Consider the following 20,066-nt stretch of genomic DNA (forward strand, 5'->3'; position numbering starts at 1 on the left):
ATTGTCTGGGTTGGGGTGTTAAATTGGAGAGATTACAGATTATTAGGTCAAAGTTAGAAATTAGAGCCATGGATTGTAGCACAAAACCCAGTAATCAATTAATCCAGAAAATACCTGTAAGTCACTTGATTATCAAAACAGCAGACTTCCAAGTTAGATTTAAAAATATGTTTTACCAGTAATTATAGAAAATAAAAATTGCAAGGTCAGATTGTACATGTTGAGCATAGAACTTAAAGACAACCCATTGAACCCTGCTATCTTGACTCGTCAAATTTTCTATTGAGGAATATTTAATCTCTGCAGGTTTGAGCTCAGATGGAAGTTTAGAAGTTAAGCATCTGGAGGAAAAGTCTGACATTTGTATGCCTCTGCTGCACCTTGTTGCCATAAAAGGGGGAGGATGCACATTGGCTCCAGTTAACCCTGACCTGCCTTGTACAGTGGTGTCAACAGGAGAGTTACTCACAGGGGAGATAAATCTAGTTTCTGGTAATCATCTTTTCACCCGCTGACATTTTGTAGATTGTAGGTTAAAATCACATGCAGGGATCGTCCTGGGCTTCGCCAATGTCGCAAATTGCGATTTTTTTTCCTTATTGGCGACAAAAATATCCCATCTGGCGATTTTTTTGGCGACAGACTTTTTGATTATTTAATTTGTACATACAATCATGGATTTGGACTGGATAAATTAAAAGGGAGAATGAAAGGAAGCCACAAACTTGACTAAGCAATGCATTGGAATCAATCTGTTACACAAAAGATCCTTTGTTCGTATTGACAACCCCATCTTTACAGTGCATTGTTACATCATAATCTGCTTATGCTGACATCTGGGCTGAGTACTGTATGCTGTGTTACAGTCAATCATGCTACCGAACTATACCTACAACTCACCGACTTCTGAAGACGCGAATAGAACAGATACAGTTAATTGAATGGCTAATCCTTCTGTTATTTTTTTTTTTTTTTACCTATACCAATACAATAGTTTTGTTGAACCTTCATAGAAAACTGATAACCTTTGAAGTAGCGACTACTGCGTATACATACAAAGCAAATGGAAAAAATCTCAATCACAATTATATCTGTCGCCAGTGCAGCATTTTACTCATTGATCTTTTCCTTTTGCCATCAATCCCGTGTTACGGCTGCAGAGACTTAAACTCCGCAACAAAAAATAGAAGAAAAAAAAAACAGTTTTGCATAATTAATAATAATTATTTATTTCTCAAAATACAGGAGTGAAAGAATACCTAAATTGGGTGTGAATTTATGCTTATATATATACGGTCCAATATTGCCAGGTGTTGACTCATGTAAGTTTCATTCGTGGGAATGGAGATCCTATTTTGTTTGTCGAGAAAATTTATACAGCATTCAGTGATCATTCTTGGGATTTAGGAAGCAATTCACTACAAGCTTTGTGAAGTTAGCCATAAGGGGGGGGGGCTGCTGAGAGACTACTGGTGTCACCTGTCAGCACTGTAGACTGTGAATGTGGATTCAGTAAGATGAACCTCATAAAAACTGACATCAGAAATAAACTCTGCATCTCATCTCTCGAGAATTTAATGAGAATCAGCATGTACAGATGTGAAAAATTACACTTTGAAACTGCATTCAACAAGTGGGCAGCCCTAAAATTGCAACGGATCTTCATGTAACACTTTGTAACATTTTGTTAATGCTTGTTGTAATTAGAGTATTAACTAACCCATCTTTTGTAATTTTCATTGCCTGTTACATTAATAGACAAAATTGAAAAAATGTACACTACTTGTTCTGGCGACACTTTTTGAAAATTGGCGACAAAATATTGAGGTTGGCGATTTTTTTGGCGACAGCTTTTTAAAAGCCAGGACCATCCCTGACATGTTAATCAATGGCAAGGAAAAATGTGCCTGTAGAACTTTATTTTTCAGATAATCAATGATTATGATAGTTTTGCATGTTGCTGACTCATTAGATTAGTGTGGATAGCATGTCAAAATAAATGACATTAACTAGTTTTCTTCAGGACACACCATTGATGGAATTCCCTCCAATTTAACAAATTCCTCCTCAGAGATGAGCAAGCATGTGACAGTTGCAGTTATTTTGCCATAAGTGTAACAAAGTTTGTGACATTCATTGATATTAACAAAGTTCAACCTGATATGAAGGTGCTTGATCTCAAGATCAGATTTCAAAGATGAGTAAAATCTAGTGACTGTTTAAGAAAGATACAGTGTCATTAATGTTATATGCTATTTTATATATAATAGAGTTAAACATGTGATACACAATCACCTCTAGGATGTAGGAGAAATCCTAAGAAGATACAGATCCAGATGCATTATTTGCTTCATGGAAATTGTGTATGCTTAAGATGGGATCATGTTTAGTGAAAATGTGGATCACACAGCTTAAGATGATGTATTTGTTCATGGAAATTGTGTATGCTTAAGATGGGATCATGTTTAGTGAAAATGTGGATCACACAGCTTAAGATGATGTATTGTTCATGGAAATTGTGTATGCTTAAGATGGGAACATGTTTAGTGCAAATATGGGTCCACAGCTTAAGATGATGTATTGTTCATGGAAATTGTGTATGCTTAAGATGGGATCATGTTTAGTGAAAATGTGGATCACACAGCTTAAGATGATGTATTGTTCATGGAAATTGTGTATGCCTAATATGCCTAATATAGGATCATGTTCAGTGAAAATGTGGATCACACAGCTTAAGATGATGTATTATTCATGGAAATTGTGTATGCTTAAGATGGGATCATGTTTAGTGAAAATGTGGATCACACAGCTTAAGATGATGTATTGTTCATGGAAATTGTGTATGCCTAATATAGGATCATGTTCAGTGAAAATGTGGATCACACAGCTTAAGATGTTGTATTGTTCATGGAAATTGTGTATGCCTAATATGCCTAATATAGGATCATGTGTAGTGAAAATGTGGATCACACAGCTTAAGATGATGTATTTATGGAAATTGTATATGCTTAGGATAGGATATTGTTTACAGCAAATGTGGATGCTTAGGATATTGTTCTAGAAAAATGTAGATAATGTAATTTAAGAGAGGATATTGTTCAGGGAAAATGTGTACGTTTATGGTATGATAAAATTTTTCACTAGGAAGGTCTTTGTTTCGTGTTCTTTACTTATCTAGAACAGATTTCCTTCATGTAGAGACACAGATTTCAATTTTAATTCATTTTAAAAAAGATATCATTTTAATTATAAATTCATTGTTATTTTTTTTCTAGAAAGCAACTAAGTTGTTACAAATCATTTCTATAATGTTAGTCCTATGTTTTTGCACTTTGCATTATACCCACATTTTGTTGCCAATAAACCTGCTGACTGCTTGTTAAACCAAACATAAGCAAAATTAGTGGATTATGTGTAAAATTAGCAAAATTAGTGGATTATGTGTAAAATTAGCAAAATTTGTTGATTATGTGTAGGTCTTTACTATTGTTATTGATCATATTTCATGCTTACTTAACTAGAAACCATACATTGGGATCAATAATACTAATCTCAATGAACCCTAAATACTAATCAATGAACTCTAAATACAAATCTTAATGAATCCTAAATACTAATCTATATGAAACCTAAATACTAATCTTAATGAACCCTAAATACTAATCTATATGAACCCTAAATACTAATCTTAATGAACTCTAAATACTAATCTATATGAACCCAAAATACTAATCTTAATGAATCATAACTACTAATCTTTATGAACCCTAAATACTAATCTTAATGAACCCTAAATACTAATCTCTATGAACCCTAAATATTAATCTTAATGAACCCTAAACACGAATATATATGAACCCCTGCATACTAATCACTATGAACCCTAAATACTAATCTTTATGAACCCTAAATCCTAATCTGTATGAACCTTAAATATAAATCTATTTAAACCCTAAATACTAAATCTCTGTGAACCCTAATTACTAATCTATATGAACCCTAAAAACTAATCTATAACAACTCCTACATACTAATCACTTTGAACCCTACATACTAATCTGTATAAACACAAAATACTAATCTGTATGAACCCCTAAATATTAACCTGTATGGACCCTAAATACTAATCTATATGAACCCCTACATCCTAATCACTATAAACCCTAAATACTAATCTCTATGAACCCTTAATACAGATCTTTATCTTATGCTAGGCCATGAATTAGTGGATTTTCTGAGAGAAATTACCCCGATAATTTACAGGAGTGAAATTAGAAAAATAGTTTTTCATTGCCTGTCAATGGACATTAATAATATGACCGAGACATTTTAATCTATCTGTTGTTTGCATGATCCATTGGTAAGTATGGCCAGCTTGCATTCAGATGAGCTTAGTTCTAATTCAACAAGGTGCATATATTTGTTTCATCATTTTAAACAAATGTACTGTTTTGCCTTGAATTGGGAAGGAGAATTGTGTTATTACTGATATTTTCTCTGCAAATACACACAAAACTCAGCAGAACATAACTGGCAAACCATTGACATCACATTGGATTTAATTAGAAATCTCCTACTTTCATCTGTTATACATATTGCTAGCCAATAGTTTTTAGCATAAAATAGCAAGAAAATTTGCTAGCTCCAAGTGGATAATATATATATTTCATCTCAGGTGAAAACTTTAAATATTTTCACTTGTGGCTGTATCAAGTTTCTGACCTTGATTCAAAACCAGTGACATTTTTAGACAACAATTTTTATTTAAGAATTTTTAAAATTCTTTCTCAGTGTAAGAATTATTAAGTTAAGTCAAGGCCATACCTGGATTATGTGATATTTATCATGTAACAAACTTCCATTTCTGGAATGTTGACCCCAATCCGGAAATCTGTTTTGTGTCTTACTTAGACTGATTACTGATGTACTGAGAAAGTATTGTCAGTTGTGCCTTAACACTTGAGAGGTCAGATTGTTTATGTTGTATCCAGTTTAGGTTAGTTATCTTATTTTCTTCAGATTATTTTGAATTCAAGTGATTCTTTTCTCTGGAAATACTAGTGCTCAAAATTAATTCTTGGACAAGGACATTTATCAAAATTTATGCAGAATTCAAAAATTGGAATAATATTTTCTGTGATTCAACAAAATATTATTGACACTGCAGCACTTCACTGATTACAACAGACATCATTGTCTTCCATTTTGGATTTCATCGGGATTCAAATTCAGTTTCATTCAGGACTTTATATTACTAGGACTTCTGTTTTTTAATTCTTGGATTTTGTTAAAAATTTGATTCGTAAAACCATAAGTTCTTTTTTTCTCATTTTTCATTTTATATTCTAGAGAAATAAATAATCTGTTATATTTTACAAAGCTTGTTGTCTTCACTTTTTTTCCTGTTACTTTTAATCTATATGACCCCTGAATACTTGTTGGTTTGAACCCCTAAATATGTAATTATATTTCCACTGAATACTTGTCTGTTAGAACGTCTAAATATGTAATTATATATCCACTGAATAATTATCTCATTGAATGCCTAAATATGCAGTTATATTCCCAATGAATTATATCTCTATTTCCCACCAATAGTTATCTATGTGAATTCCTGAATACTTAGTTATATTTCCACTGAATCATATCTATATGTCCCCATGATTAATTATCTACATGACTCATAATTTCTTATCTATACTGTTTCGGAATGCTTATCTGTATAACCCATAAATATGTGAGACTGCTGAATATTTATCTATATGACCCCTAAATACATTAGAAGAGTTTAAATTCAAGTCTCCTGTCTTTGCTGCTTGATATATTGTTCATCATAAATATTGCTTGAGACAGTCAAGACAATGTTTCAGAGACAGTCATGCTTTTGTAACTAAAACGTACAATGTGTTGAGCTGCTAAGCATAGATACACTGCAATGCAGACTAATCTTATGCACTTGGTTAACTTTGTTAACAAGGGTACTTAATCTTCAATTAAAATTGTACTGTCTTTAATCTGTATAAATTTAATTGTCGTTGTGATTCCAAGAGCCTAGTCTTTATACTAATTCTGGTTTGATGTACCTGTAAAAAAAAATCTTCTACATTTCACTGGTGATATAAATACCATTTGTTTTATTTATTATCTAGGTATGAGATTAGAAATTGCAGACAAACTCCTGGCCTTTTTTGATGGCCCTGTTCCGAAACTGCGACGCCAGCTGCCAAGAACACCTGGGTTACCCACAGAGATTCAGCCCCCACCCAAACCTCCTAGGGCCATGGCAGGTGGCAAACTAAGTGGGGAGGTAACTCATTTAGTCCAAAGTTTCATGTTTCGTTATGTCCGTGCGTTGCAGGAAGTGGTCTCAGATGGATTAAGTTCTCAATTGTAAAATCTGTATGGACACAAAACTCAAGGTCATCCTAAAAAAAATAAAAATCCAAACTGGTACTTAAATTAAATCTACATCCTTGAAATTTAGTATTCTAGTGAAAGGATAAAAATTAAAAATTAGAAAAGCTTGAAAGCTTCATGGTTTTAGCTTCGCTAATTAAAGTTACAAGTAAAATAACTTAAGTAAAATTAGGAAATACCTACTCAACTAGAATAATGGACTATAATACGAGTCATTGACTATTATTTGACAATGTGGAGAAACTAGAGTAAAAGCCAGTTAGCAAGAATAAACAAGATTCTGAAAATACTGCTTAATTTTGGATGTCCTTTTTCACACCATTCAAAACTATTCCATGATGTGAAACAGCTAAAAATAAGTGATTGAATAGACTTTCATAAACATGATTTGTTTTACAGATGTGTAAACCGTAATATAGGAAATATTTTCTGAATACAGGAAAGAACTTGTGACCAAAATCATGGGCCATATACTTTAAGATCAACTTCAGTCACTTGAAACTTCCAAAAACTCAGAAATGGGCAGTTTAGGTGCAGTTTGAAATATTCTTGTACTAGGATATGGAACTCTTTACCCACTCATGCTAAATCAGCAAATCTGTTGAAAGTTTTCAAGAGAAACATCTTGCATGTTTGAACCATGCTTTTTAGAATGATTTGTTTTTCTTTAGCTGTGATGTCATTTGCTTTGCCTTTGCAACTGTACATTATATATAAGTATCTATTATATCTTTGATGTACCCTACATACTCGCGTATAGCCAAATAATTTAGGACAAAATAAAGGCCTGGAAGAAGGAGGGGTCGGCTTATCCACGGGCCGTATCTAAACTTGACAGTTTTGAAGTCTTTTTGTTGACCAAAGTAATTGCTGTAAATCTTGGGACACGAGAAGATAATCTGTTCACTCATGTAAATTTCCTTGGTGGTAAGGGAGCTACAGCATTCGTAGTGATCATTCTTGGGATTGAAATTAATTGCCAACAGTTTTATTGTTGTGGTTTATTTTTTGTTCTGTTTTATTTTCTGATTTTTGTATTGTTGTAGAGGTAAAAAAAATCATTAATTTACATGAATATTGTTTAAACTTAACATTCTATTTAGTGAAGAAGCTTATTCTTTCTAGTCAAGTAATTATTTTGTCACAACAATATTCACAGGTAATACAACAAAACATGGCTTCCATGGATTGTATACAATATATCCATTTATGTAGGACTCTGTTTTTTTTATAGGAGAAACGAAGCTCGAAGACATAATGTAATAATCAGGAGTTCTTTGCAAACTTCGGGAGATATTATGAAATCAGGAGATAGTTGTGAAATGTCCTCAAAAGTTGGGATTTTTTTGTCTTCTTCTCCCGGTGTGAGATTTGACAGGTATGGTGTAAGGTCACTTTCGTCAAAGCAAACTACAGTTCAGTTTTTATGGTATTAGCATAATTTTCGAAGCCTTATTTCTGAAACTTCATTTTTGTATTTTGGAGATATCATTAAAGTTTAGTGCAGTGGTGTCCATGATTTGACTCCAAGGGATGTACTTCGTTCAGCAAAATGTACTTCATTTATCATGTGTTCAGACCTACAATGTACATGCGGTGGCACCATTATGTAAATATGCTCAGTAGCCTAATTGCGAGCATTGAATCAAACCATATTGTTGTTCATTGCGTTGTCATACTGGGATCACATTTTAATGAGTTAGGTATTTACAATTTCAAGGCAAAATAAAAACATAATTACAAGTGCACTGATATAAAATGTCCAATGCAGTAACGCATAAACAAACAATAATTGAGTCAAACGGGAGAGTTAGTGCTACAGAAGCCAATTAATGTCCAATTCTTGTCATTGTTAAATGAAGTTATACACAAATCTGAGTTAGGCAGAAACAATAAGAAAACAGAAAATTAAATAAATGACTTTTCAAAGAAGTTTATACCATTTCTTTTTAATAATCATATATGCCAACCCCGAGAGAAGTATACATGTAATTTTTGTTAATATAAGTTTGCCTAAATAAAAGCATTTAAAACTTACCATGTGCATCTGGTTATGTCTTGGAGTTGTGGGTCAGCTTATATGTGGGTCATGCACTTCTTAGTGTTTATACCTATTCAGTTTGGGCTGGGTGGGCTTATACCTAGATGGGCTTATATGCGAGTATATATGGTATTTAACATTCTTGTTTTTGTAATTTTTTTTAATGCAGGAGATCAGACATCATTATGCAACTTTCTGTTTCAAAGTTATCTGGTACAGATTAGTTGAGGTCCTCAAAGGGGATAATTTATTTGTGTACTAATTGAGCTACCATCATTAAATAATGAATTATTTTTATTGTTATTATTATTATTATTATTACTTTAATATCCACATACTATTACAATAAACTATGCTTAAGGCATTACAGATGAGTACAGAATTCATTTAAACCTGTATGAGACATGAAAATACGTTGTTTTAAGGAAGCATAAATCTGCACCAGACATGAAAATATATTGTTTTAAAGAAGTGTAGTACTAAATTACACAAAGTCATACAAATAATTTTTTCTTTAGATGTTGAAGTAGATGTTTTTCAAAAACTTGGATGAGCTTACCTAATATGGAGTGGAAGGGAAACCCATCTTCATTCTCTTTAAGAAGTGATTCTTACAGGACTAAGGCTAGGAATTTGTCAACATATTCTCTGAGATACTTTCTCATTTTAAATACATTTCAAAATTGTTCTTTTATTATGTACTTTCATGTTATATCCCTTACAGGAGCATGTGCAAGATGTGGATGTGGAAGACACAGACAGAAAGTGGTTGACAACAAGTTGGTGTTTTGTTCAGCTACCCAGCATTGAACAGCAGACCATTGAGTCCCTCTCCACACCAGATCAGGTCCTCTCAAAACTTTTGTACATACAGAAGATGTCACATGAGTCCTCCCAAAACTTATGTACATAAGTAGATCTCACATTAGCGCTCATTCTTTTGTGTTTTGCAAGTCCTGAAATAAATAAGGAAAAAAAACCCCAATGTTTAAGGATCAAACTAGCTTCATAAGTGTTATATGAAATAATTTTGTGAGATTCATTTTTTTCACCAAAGAAAATGTACTATTTGTTTTAATAAAGAATTGATCCTGTGTTATGTCAGAACTGTATTTTACATAGTCACTACATTTCTCTTATATGGTTACATGCAGAGTAGGAACTTAACAGCCTTTGTCAAGGACTGTAGTTATTGTGGGCCCGGAAGTTTCCCAAACTGTCCAAAACCAGGTGATGAAATGATGTATTATACATATTTAGATATAACTTGTAGAAACTACTAGTGTCAGAGAATGCATTCTTTTCCTTAAAAACAGAAGTGAAACAGTCATTAGTCTAATTTTATCACATTTTAAATTGAATTTGGACAATAACCTGTTTTATTAACACTGAAATGTTTTATTTTGTAATTGTTTTATTTTTGAATACTGGAATTGAATATAAAGATCCTATTTTTCTTTTTTATTTGTAGTTATTCCTAACTTCACTGAACTGTTAGGTCAAAAGTGTAATATGACTGTTAGGTTAGAAGTGTAATATGACTGTTAGGTTAGAAGTGTAATAGGACTGTTAGGTTAGAAGTGTAATAGGACTGTTAAGTTAGAAGTGTAATAGGACTTAAGTTAGAAGTGTAATAGGACTGTTATGTTTAAAGTGTAATATGACTTAGGTTAGACGTGTAATATGATGGTTAGGTTAGAAGTGTAATAGGACTGTTAGGTTAGAAGTGTAATAGTACTGTTAGGTTACAAGTGTAATAGAACTGCTAGGTTAGAAGTGTAATAGGACTTAAGTTAGAAGTGTAATAGGACTGTTAGGTTAGAAGTGTTGTTGTTGTTGTTGTAGTGTTTAACGCCATTTTTCAGCACACGATAGGCTATACATGGCGGCCAGTATTAATGGTGGAGGAAGAACCCTGAAAAACCCAGGGAAGAACCACCGACCCACGAGAAGCTACTGGCAGGCTTTCCCACGTACCCACGCTAGCCGAGCCTTGGACTCAAACCCACGCAGACAGAGGTGAGATGGCAGTGATCCGTAACGGAGAGCGCTTTAGACCACTCGGCCACTTGGGGCCCCGGTTAGAAGTGTAATAGGACTGTTAGGTTAGAAGTGTAATAGGACTGTTAAATTAGAAGTGTAATATGACTGTTAAGTTATAAGTGTAATAGGAGTGTTAAGTTAGAAGTGTAATAGGACTGTTGGGTTAGAAGTGTAATAGGACTGTTATGTTTAAAGTGTAATAGGACTGTTAGGTTAGAAGTGTAATAGGACTGTTAGGTTACAAGTGTAATAGGACTTAAGTTAGAAGTGTAATAGGACTGTTAAGTTAGAAGTGTAATAGGAGTGTTAAGTTAGAAGTGTAATAGGACTGTTAGGTTAGAAGTGTAATAGGAGTGTTAAGTTAGAAGTGTAATAGGACTGTTAGGTTAGAAGTGTAATAGGACTGTTAGTTAGAAGTGTAATAGGACTTAAGTTAGAAGTGTAATAGGACTGTTAGAAGTGTAATAGGACTGTTATGTTTAAAGTGTAATAGGACTGTTAGGTTAGAAGCATAATAGGACTTAAGTTAGAAGTGTAATAGGACTGTTAAGTTAGAAGTGTAATGTGACTTAGGTTAGAAGTGTAATAGGACTGTTGGGTTAGAAGTGTAATAGGACTTAAGTTAGAAGTGTAATAGGACTGTTATGTTTAAAGTGTAATAGGACTGTTAGGTTAGAAGTATAATAGGACTTAAGTTAGAAGTGTAATAGGACTGTTAAGTTAGAAGTGTAATATGAATGTTAGGTTACATGTGTAATAGGACTGTTAAGTTAGAAGTGTAATAGGACTGTTAAGTTAGAAGTGTAATAGGACTTAAGTTAGAAGTGTAATAGGACTGTTATGTTTAAAGTGTAATATGACTTAGGTTAGACGTGTAATAGGACGGTTAGGTTAGAAGTGTAATAGGACTGTTAGGTTAGAAGTGTAATAGAACTTAAGTTAGAAGTGTAATAGGACTGTTATGTTTAAAGTGTAATATGACTTAGGTTAGAAGTGTAATAGGACTGTTAGGTTACAAGTGTAATAGAACTGTTAGGTTAGAAGTGTAATAGGACTTAAGTTAGAAGTGTAATAGGACTGTTAGGTTAGAAGTGTAATAGGACTTAAGTTAGAAGTGTAATAGGACTGTTAGGTTAGAAGTGTAATAGGACTGTTAGGTTAGAAGTGTAATAGGACTGTTAGTTAGAAGTGTAATAGGACTGTTAAATTAGAAGTGTAATATGACTGTTAGGTTAGAAGTGTAATAGGACTGTTAGGTTAGAAGTGTAATAGGACTTAAGTTAGAAGTGTTGTTGTTGTTGTTGTGGGGTTTAACGCCATTTTTCAGCACGATAGGCTATACATGGCGGCCAGTATTAATGGTGGAGGAAGAACCCGGAAAACCCGGAAAGAACCACCGACCCACGAGAAGCTACTGGCAAGCTTTCTCACATGCCCACATTGGCTGAATCTTAGACTCGAACCGCCGCAAACAGAGGTGAGATGGCAGTGATCCGTAACGAAGAGCGCTTTAGACCACTTGGCCACTCGGGGCCCCAGTTAGAAGTGTAATAGGACTGTTAGGTTAGAAGTGTAATAGGACTGTTAAGTTAGAAGTGTAATAGGACTGTTAGGTTAGAAGTGTAATAGGACTTAAGTTAGAAGTGTAATAGGACTGTTAGGTTAGAAGTGTAATAGGACTTAAGTTAGAAGTGTAATAGGACTGTTAGGTTAGAAGTGTAATAGGACTGTTAGGTTAGAAGTGTAATAGGACTGTTAGTTAGAAGTGTAATAGGACTGTTAAATTAGAAGTGTAATATGACTTAAGTTAGAAGTGTAATAGGAGTGTTAAGTTAGAAGTGTAATATGACTGTTAGGTTAGAAGTGTAATAGGACTGTTAGGTTAGAAGTGTAATAGGACTTAAGTTAGAAGTGTTGTTGTTGTTGTTGTGGGGTTTAACGCCATTTTTCAGCACGATAGGCTATACATGGCGGCCAGTATTAATGGTGGAGGAAGAACCCGGAAAACCCGGAAAGAACCACCGACCCACGAGAAGCTACTGGCAAGCTTTCTCACATGCCCACATTGGCTGAATCTTAGACTCGAACCGCCGCAAACAGAGGTGAGATGGCAGTGATCCGTAACGAAGAGCGCTTTAGACCACTCGGCCACTCGGGGCCCCAGTTAGAAGTGTAATAGGACTGTTAGGTTAGAAGTGTAATAGGACTGTTAAGTTAGAAGTGTAATAGGACTGTTAGGTTAGAAGTGTAATAGGACTGTTATGTTTAAAGTGTAATATGAATGTTAGGTTAGAAGTGTAATAGGACTGTTAAGTTAGAAGTGTAATAGGACTGTTAGGTTAGAAGTGTAATAGGACTGTTAGGTTAGAAGTATAATAGGAGTGTTAAGTTAGAAGTGTAATAGGACTGTTAGGTTAGAAGTGTAATAGGACTTGAGTTAGAAGTGTAATAGGACCATATTGCATATTTATAGGTCAGTATAATGGCTGGGAGTTTCTTTGTGAAACAGCTACAGATGTACACAGATGCCTCTCCTTCCATGGAATACCTGGACCAGATCTTCCGATTCTTCAAGGTCATTGTAGTTTTATCCCTTCATTGAGAGAGAGAGAGAGAGAGAGAGAGAGAGAATATGTACATCACAATAAATTATATTTTTCTTTAGTATATTTGCCTTCTGTTTTTTATACATCAAGTGTCAGGTAGCTTTTCTTTTGACCTTAAAGTAGTGTTCTCTTGGCTGCACTTGTGGCTGTGTGAGGCAAGCAGGAAATTAGAACAAGAGCAAATATCACAGAAAGGTTAATTAACTAGTGCCACAAAATGATTTTCAATTATTTCACTTTCACTATGTAAATTTATTAAGCATTTTCAGTGCTGAGAATAAATAATAAAAGTTAGTTCAGATAGCATAAAAAACTGATCTAAATGACTGGTAAAATCCCATGTTTCATTGCATCACTGTCATCAGTAGTAAATACTAAATTGCTAGATTTAGACACTGTTACCATGGTTGCAGGAAGTGGGTCAGCAGTTGTCCTACCCACTGATGGACTACTTGGTGGAACTGTCAGATGCTTTGTCCAAGAGAAATATGGACTATCCCCGACCCATGCACGGCCCAGCCATCAAACTTATTGTGGAACTTCTTCGGTGTTACCTGGTAGGTCTGGGTTAAAAGATGTAACTTTTTCTTGAACAGAACTTTACATATTTATTGTGCAGCATAAAACGGACTTAAGTGCAATAAAGTATTCAAGATAAATAGTCATAAATGAAGCCCATATATATTTCATTTGTCATAAAACAGTCCCATACCCATGTCATTTGTCATAAATGAATCCCATACCCATGTCATTTGTCATAAATAAAGCCCATATACCCATGACATTTGCCATAAATCAAGCCCATACCCATGTCATTTGTCATAAATGAATCCCATACCATGTCATTTGTCATAAATGAATCCCATACCCATGTCATTTGTCATAAATAAAGCCAATACCCATGTCATTTGTCATAAATAAAGCCCATACCCATGTCATTTGTCATAAATCAATCCCATACCATGTCATTTATCATAAATAAAGCCCATACCCATGTCATTTGTCATACATGATGCTCATACTCATGTCATTTGACATAAATGAAGCCCATACTTGTGCCATTTTTCACAAATGAAGCCCATGCATTTTGTCATAAATGAAGCCATACCCATGTCATTTGTCATAAATAAAGCCCATACCCATGTCACTTGTCATAAATAAAGCCCATACCCATGTCTTTTGTCATAAATAAAGCCCATACCCATGTCATTTTGCGTGATAAGTAAATTTAAAAGGTCTGATAGAAATCAAACTACCTTATATCTGAGAGTAACATTGGTGGCAGGACAAGAAGATGTTATTTTATATGGAACATGCAGATTTCCATATTTTAAATTCACTTTTATTCAAGGAAAATACATTTTTTTATGTATGGGCACTTCAGACCACAATTAAGACTCATTGAACAACGATCATCATGTAAAATTCCCTCTCTGTTAAATTAGTGGGAACACATTTATTTGAGAAAAGAAACACCATTTTTTTCTGATAAATATTTAAATTTATATTCACAAAGATACATGAAATCCTGGTAACTCTTTTATCAATTAATGAGTTGAAATGGTTGCAAATTGTCACTTTGGAATTCAGTCATTATTAGTATTGGATAGTATCATTTATAATCTTTTAAACTTGCAGTTTTCATCAGGTCTACAGCGATCAGTACTTTGTGAATTATCTTTGACCCAAATTTACTATTGATGTTGTTGTTGTTGTTGTGGGGTTTAACGCCATTTTTCAGCACACGATAGGCTATACATGGCGGCCAGTATTAATGGTGGAGGGAAAACCCCGGAAAGAACCACCGACCCACGAGAAGCTACTGGCAAGCTTTCTCACATACCCACATTGGCTGAATCCTAGACTTGAACCGCCGCAGACAGAGGTGAGATGGCAGTGATCCGTAACGAAGAGCGCTTTAGACCACTCGGCCACTCGGGGCCCCCAATTTACTATTGAAACCAAAAGTCAAACAATACATTGACCATAAAATTAGGCTAGTTAAATACTAGTTTTGTACTGTTCATAGTCAGTTTATTGCATATATATATATATAGAGAGAGAGAGAGAGAGAGGTTCTGTGGACATAAATTAAGTAACAGAAAGAAGCAAAACCAAGAAGTTTTGTCAAACTTTACAATTCATTTTATTATCAGAATTACGATTTGAAAATGTAATAGGAACTTAAAGTATTATGAATTGAATACAAAATAATTCTAAAATGTTTTTTTTAAGTCCAGAAGAATAGGATGTTCCTAATGAATTTCAGATCCTCGAATGTACATATCACAATGGCATTGTCCATAACTCCTTCAAATAATTTACAATAGTCCTAGTATAATGTTATAGTCCAAAGAGCACTTTATAATTCTCTCAAAGTATCAAAACACAACATTAAATACATCTGTAGACTAAACATATGATATACGAATCTGAGATAGGAATGAATCCAAAATAGGAATGAATTTGATTGCTCATCTTCAAGGGTCTGTTAAAGCTATACGTCATAATATATGCCACATGACAGACTTTACTACACAGTATCATATTTGTATTCACATGACCTAACCAATCCAAAGGGAAATAACTTAATTTTTCGAAGAACCCACCTGACCTAATCCAGACAATGGGAAGTAACCCTCAACTCGTCAACAGATTCATTGTATAGCTTGAATTTAACTTATCCAGACAGACAGACAGACAGGAATTAAAGGAAATAACTCTGATTGACTTTTCTATAAACTTTATATAGATGAGTAATATCAGTGACAATTATCTATATTAAGGAGAAAATATAAGCTTAGCGTGAATGAATTAAAAAAGTTTATGTAACTTGAATACATTTTAATGTTGGACAGTGAATATTCAAAGGCATGGAATTTACATTCTTGTTAACTATTTAGGATGATGAAATGATCTTGATTGGTTTCTTTAAAGTTTATATATAATTTCACTTGCCTACAGTTTGTGTATAATCCGTAGTCAGTCCAGTCCAAAGAAATCTGTCCACTAAAGCTTTGCTATTAGGACTAATCACACGGTACATAATAGTGACTGTAAGAGAATGAAAATCATGAAAATCTGTCTCTAACATCCCTCTGACAAATTTTTTATGCATACTACCTACAAAGTCATCATTGTCAGTCAACCAGATCCAAAATGGCAGCACATATGTTGTCATGACAAACCATTCCAAAACAGTTTGTCTCAGCATCCAATATAACAAATATGTCTGCCTCCTTGTGTGATTTCAGTGGTAAACTCACTTTCATTGTGGTTTGGTTGTTGTTCATACGGCTGAAGTAATTTAATGACCATCTATTACTAAGTGATAAAATTGTTCTGATTTCTTTTACCCATTTGGATATTTGGATAATGATTTTAATGATAACATAAATGTGTTTAGACTCTTTTCAGTCCAAGATTTTATATGGGTATGATAGAAATTCAGCATGCTACGATTATTAATTAATTTGATTAAAGTTAATCAGTTTAATTGAACAGGGTTTTGGCATACCAATCTAGCCTTTGTAATGTGTTATTTTACTCATGTCATAGCCACAATGGCTTCCTAGGTCACATGCAGATGAGGTCAGCTTGGAAGTTGCAGGTCAGTTGTTCAGGTAAGCAGTTGATCGTTTTGAATTATGCAATTAAAGACTGACTCAAAGCACTTTACAGACAAGAATCTAGAATTTGTGGACTGACATCAAGAAAATTATCTGTGCATGGAGATTTTATGCAAATAAGCAAATTATGTAGCTATGAAGTTTTCTGCTGTTTGCATCAGTAGAAGTGCTAGCTTTGCTATTAAAAGTGAAAAGTCTAGTCATATGTGAACTTAATTGACATAATAGTTTTTCCTGTTGTCAATTCAGCCATCATTGAACTACACGTTGCTTTGCCTGAAGTTGCTAAGAACATTCAGCCATTTTGATGACAACTTGGTTACGTTGGTGAACTGTGGTGCAGCAGCAAAATTGCTTGGAAGCATGTCAGCGTATCAAGGGGAAGCAGAGCTTCAGCTGCTGGGTTTGGACATACTGGGTCACCTAGCCAAGTACAAACCTCGCCCAGGGGAAAAGGTAAGAAGGGAACATGGACATACTGGGTCGCCTAGCCAAGTACAAACCTCACCCAGGGGAAAAGGTAAGAAGGAAACATGGACATACTGGGTCGCCTAGCCAAGTACAAACCTCACCCAGGGGAAAAGGTAAGAAGGAAACATGGACATACTGGGTTGCCTAGCCAAGTACAAACCTCACCCAGGGGAAAAGGTAAGAAGGAAACATCTAGTTTTAGAATTTAAGTCTAAATTTGTCACAGCAATCAGACTAAAATTATTGATGTTACTCTGACAACTGAAAAATTAGCATATGAATTTCGGGTTTTTATTTTTGTGGCTAAGCACTGAAAGCAGAAAGAATAGGGCGTAGCGATGGGAAATCAGTCCTCTGTTCTCTTACATCTAGCATTTGTCTGGCAATTGTTTGTGATTACCATATCATATGTTTATATCAGCATCATGTTATTAGACTCTTCTCTACTATGGCTTATTGCATGATGTAAATATGTACATTTTACATACAATGAAGGGTGAGATTTTATTATTGTTTTGAAATTCTTTTTTTAAATATTTTTTTATATATTTTGTTCATACATTTGCACCTATTATTTCACTCTAAATTTTTTGTGAGTTTACACATTTTACACTTGATCTAAAAAATTGCAAAAATAATACCATGCAACTATTTTACCACATATCTGTTTTCAGCAATTATTTAGAATCTGATTTGTCCGTATTACAATTTAACATGGTTCAGAATCCTAATTAAAATTAATTGATAATTCGTAGGGTGTGTCTCTATGTATTCCTACATTTACACTTCCTTTTGGATTGCTATTTTAGGCCTCACTGCGTGAAGCTACAGTGGAGTTTGTTGTGAGAGCACTTCAGAATATGAAAAGCAAGATGGAAGTTTGCCGTAGTGGCTGCCGTGTGCTTGCCAATCTCAGTACCACACTCATGGACCTTTTGAATCATTGCCTAGATATAGGTATGTCAATCTCAGTACCACATTCATGGACCTTTTGAATCATTACCAACATATAGATATGTCAGTCTCAGTACTACACTCATGGACCTTTTGAATCATTACCTAGATATAAGTATGTCAATCTCAGTACCACACTCATGGACCTTTTGAATCATTACCTAGATATAGGTATGTCAGTCTCAGTACCACACTCATGGACCTTTTGAATCATTACCTAGATATAGGTATGTCATCCTCAGTACCACACTCATGGACCTTTTGAATCATTGCCTAAATAGAGGTATGTCAACCTCAGTACCACACTCATGGACCTTTTGAATCATTGCCTAGATATAGGTATGTCAATCTCAGTGCCACACTCATAGACCTTTTGAATCATTACCAACATATAGGTATGTTAGTCTCAGTACCACACTCATAGACCTTTTGAATCATTACCTATATATAGGTATGTCAGTCTCAGTACCACACTCATGGACCTTTTAAATCATTACCTAGATATAAGTATGTCATCCTCAGTACCACACTCATGGACGTTTTGAATCATTGCCTAGATATAGGTATGTCAATCTCGGTGCCACACTCATAGACCTTTTGAATCATTACCAACATATAGGTATGTCAATCTCAGTGCCACACTCATAGACCTTTTGAATCATTACCAACATATAGGTATGTCAGTCTCAGTACCACACTCATGGACCTTTTGAATCATTACCTAGATATAGGTATGTCATCCTCAGTACCACACTCATAGACCTTTTGAATCATTACCTATATATAGGTATGTCAGTCTCAGTACCACACTCATGGACCTTTTGAATCATTACCTAGATATAGGTATGTCAAGAGCAGAAATTACAAAAGAAAACATACTTAAGAGCATCTGAGAAATTATGTCTCCCATTGGTTTTGTGCTGTCTGTCAAATTATTGATCCATCATGCTTTCTTGTAAGTGAGGTTGCTCAAAAACATTTTAGTCTTTTAGTCAAATCAGAATATTTTTTTTTTAACAAAGTCACCCCTGGTGGATCCCAAAAATTGATTAGGCTGTCATGTCTGGCCTTCTTTTTCATTTTGTTTGCACATTTTGAATAGTTCAGACTTTTATTGACTAAAACCTTGAAAGCATATTTTAAAAGAATTACTCAAGGGAGACAAACAAAATTTTGTATGCATATTTATACAAATATATAAATGACCTGATTAGATTTACTCTCCATTTTAGCAATTGATGTATTTTTATAATAAGATTTGTAACGTTCTAGATATTGTATATTTTTTAAACAAACATTTAGCAGAGTGAAAGTAATGATAAACATGAACAAATAAATAAACTTTTAAATAAATATACAAAGAAACAGATAAGAGAAATATGAGATATATGAATGCACAAACAAATGAAAATAAACAAGAATAAGTAAAATATGGGTTTTATGTGCAAATTACAGGTATGACAAGTGTTTCTTTTCAAAATGAATTGAGTGTTTTGGGTAAACAGAATAATAAAGCAATTACAGGTACACGCAAAAAACGTTGAACCTATCTTCCAGATCACTAACCTCTCCATATTAAAGGCAGTGAGAAAGTAAAACAAATCTTCATTTTATTTGCTACATTGAATGTTTTATTTACAGTGCCATTATTGTTTTATTTACTGTGCCACATATTGTGTTTAGTTTATGCCAGTGTGAAAAAAAATTATGAATGTGGATATGATCTAAATTTAATTAGTTTGTTTATTAATAGTATAAATGTATTAAACTGGCAAGAATAAACTACTTTGATGAGACAATCTGTTCCTTAATGCTACTTTTATCACTCTCTGGAATATGTGAAGGAGTAGTGGATCAGTCCCATTGTGAAACTCCTCCTATTGTTACAGCTCTATGGCATTAAAC

At 34.1% G+C, this 20,066-nt stretch overlaps 1 protein-coding gene across 1 annotated transcript in view; it reads left to right on the forward strand.

Moving 5' to 3' along the window:
* Nucleotides 1–20,066, forward strand: part of LOC149788423 (uncharacterized) — an 82,932-nt gene that overhangs the window by 3,840 nt on the left and 59,026 nt on the right. Inside the window, exons 2-8 of the mRNA XM_089974403.1 lie at nucleotides 307–492; nucleotides 6,150–6,307; nucleotides 9,183–9,305; nucleotides 12,975–13,076; nucleotides 13,521–13,664; nucleotides 16,986–17,192; nucleotides 18,017–18,164. Of these exons, the coding sequence (XP_089830529.1) occupies nucleotides 307–492; nucleotides 6,150–6,307; nucleotides 9,183–9,305; nucleotides 12,975–13,076; nucleotides 13,521–13,664; nucleotides 16,986–17,192; nucleotides 18,017–18,164 (1,068 nt within the window). The remainder of the gene's footprint in view (nucleotides 1–306; nucleotides 493–6,149; nucleotides 6,308–9,182; nucleotides 9,306–12,974; nucleotides 13,077–13,520; nucleotides 13,665–16,985; nucleotides 17,193–18,016; nucleotides 18,165–20,066) is intronic.

Source organism: Sinohyriopsis cumingii, chromosome 11 (genome assembly GCF_028554795.1).
Source record: "Sinohyriopsis cumingii isolate HCF-2022 chromosome 11, ASM2855479v2, whole genome shotgun sequence".
In the NCBI taxonomy this organism is placed as follows: domain Eukaryota; kingdom Metazoa; phylum Mollusca; class Bivalvia; order Unionida; family Unionidae; genus Sinohyriopsis; species Sinohyriopsis cumingii.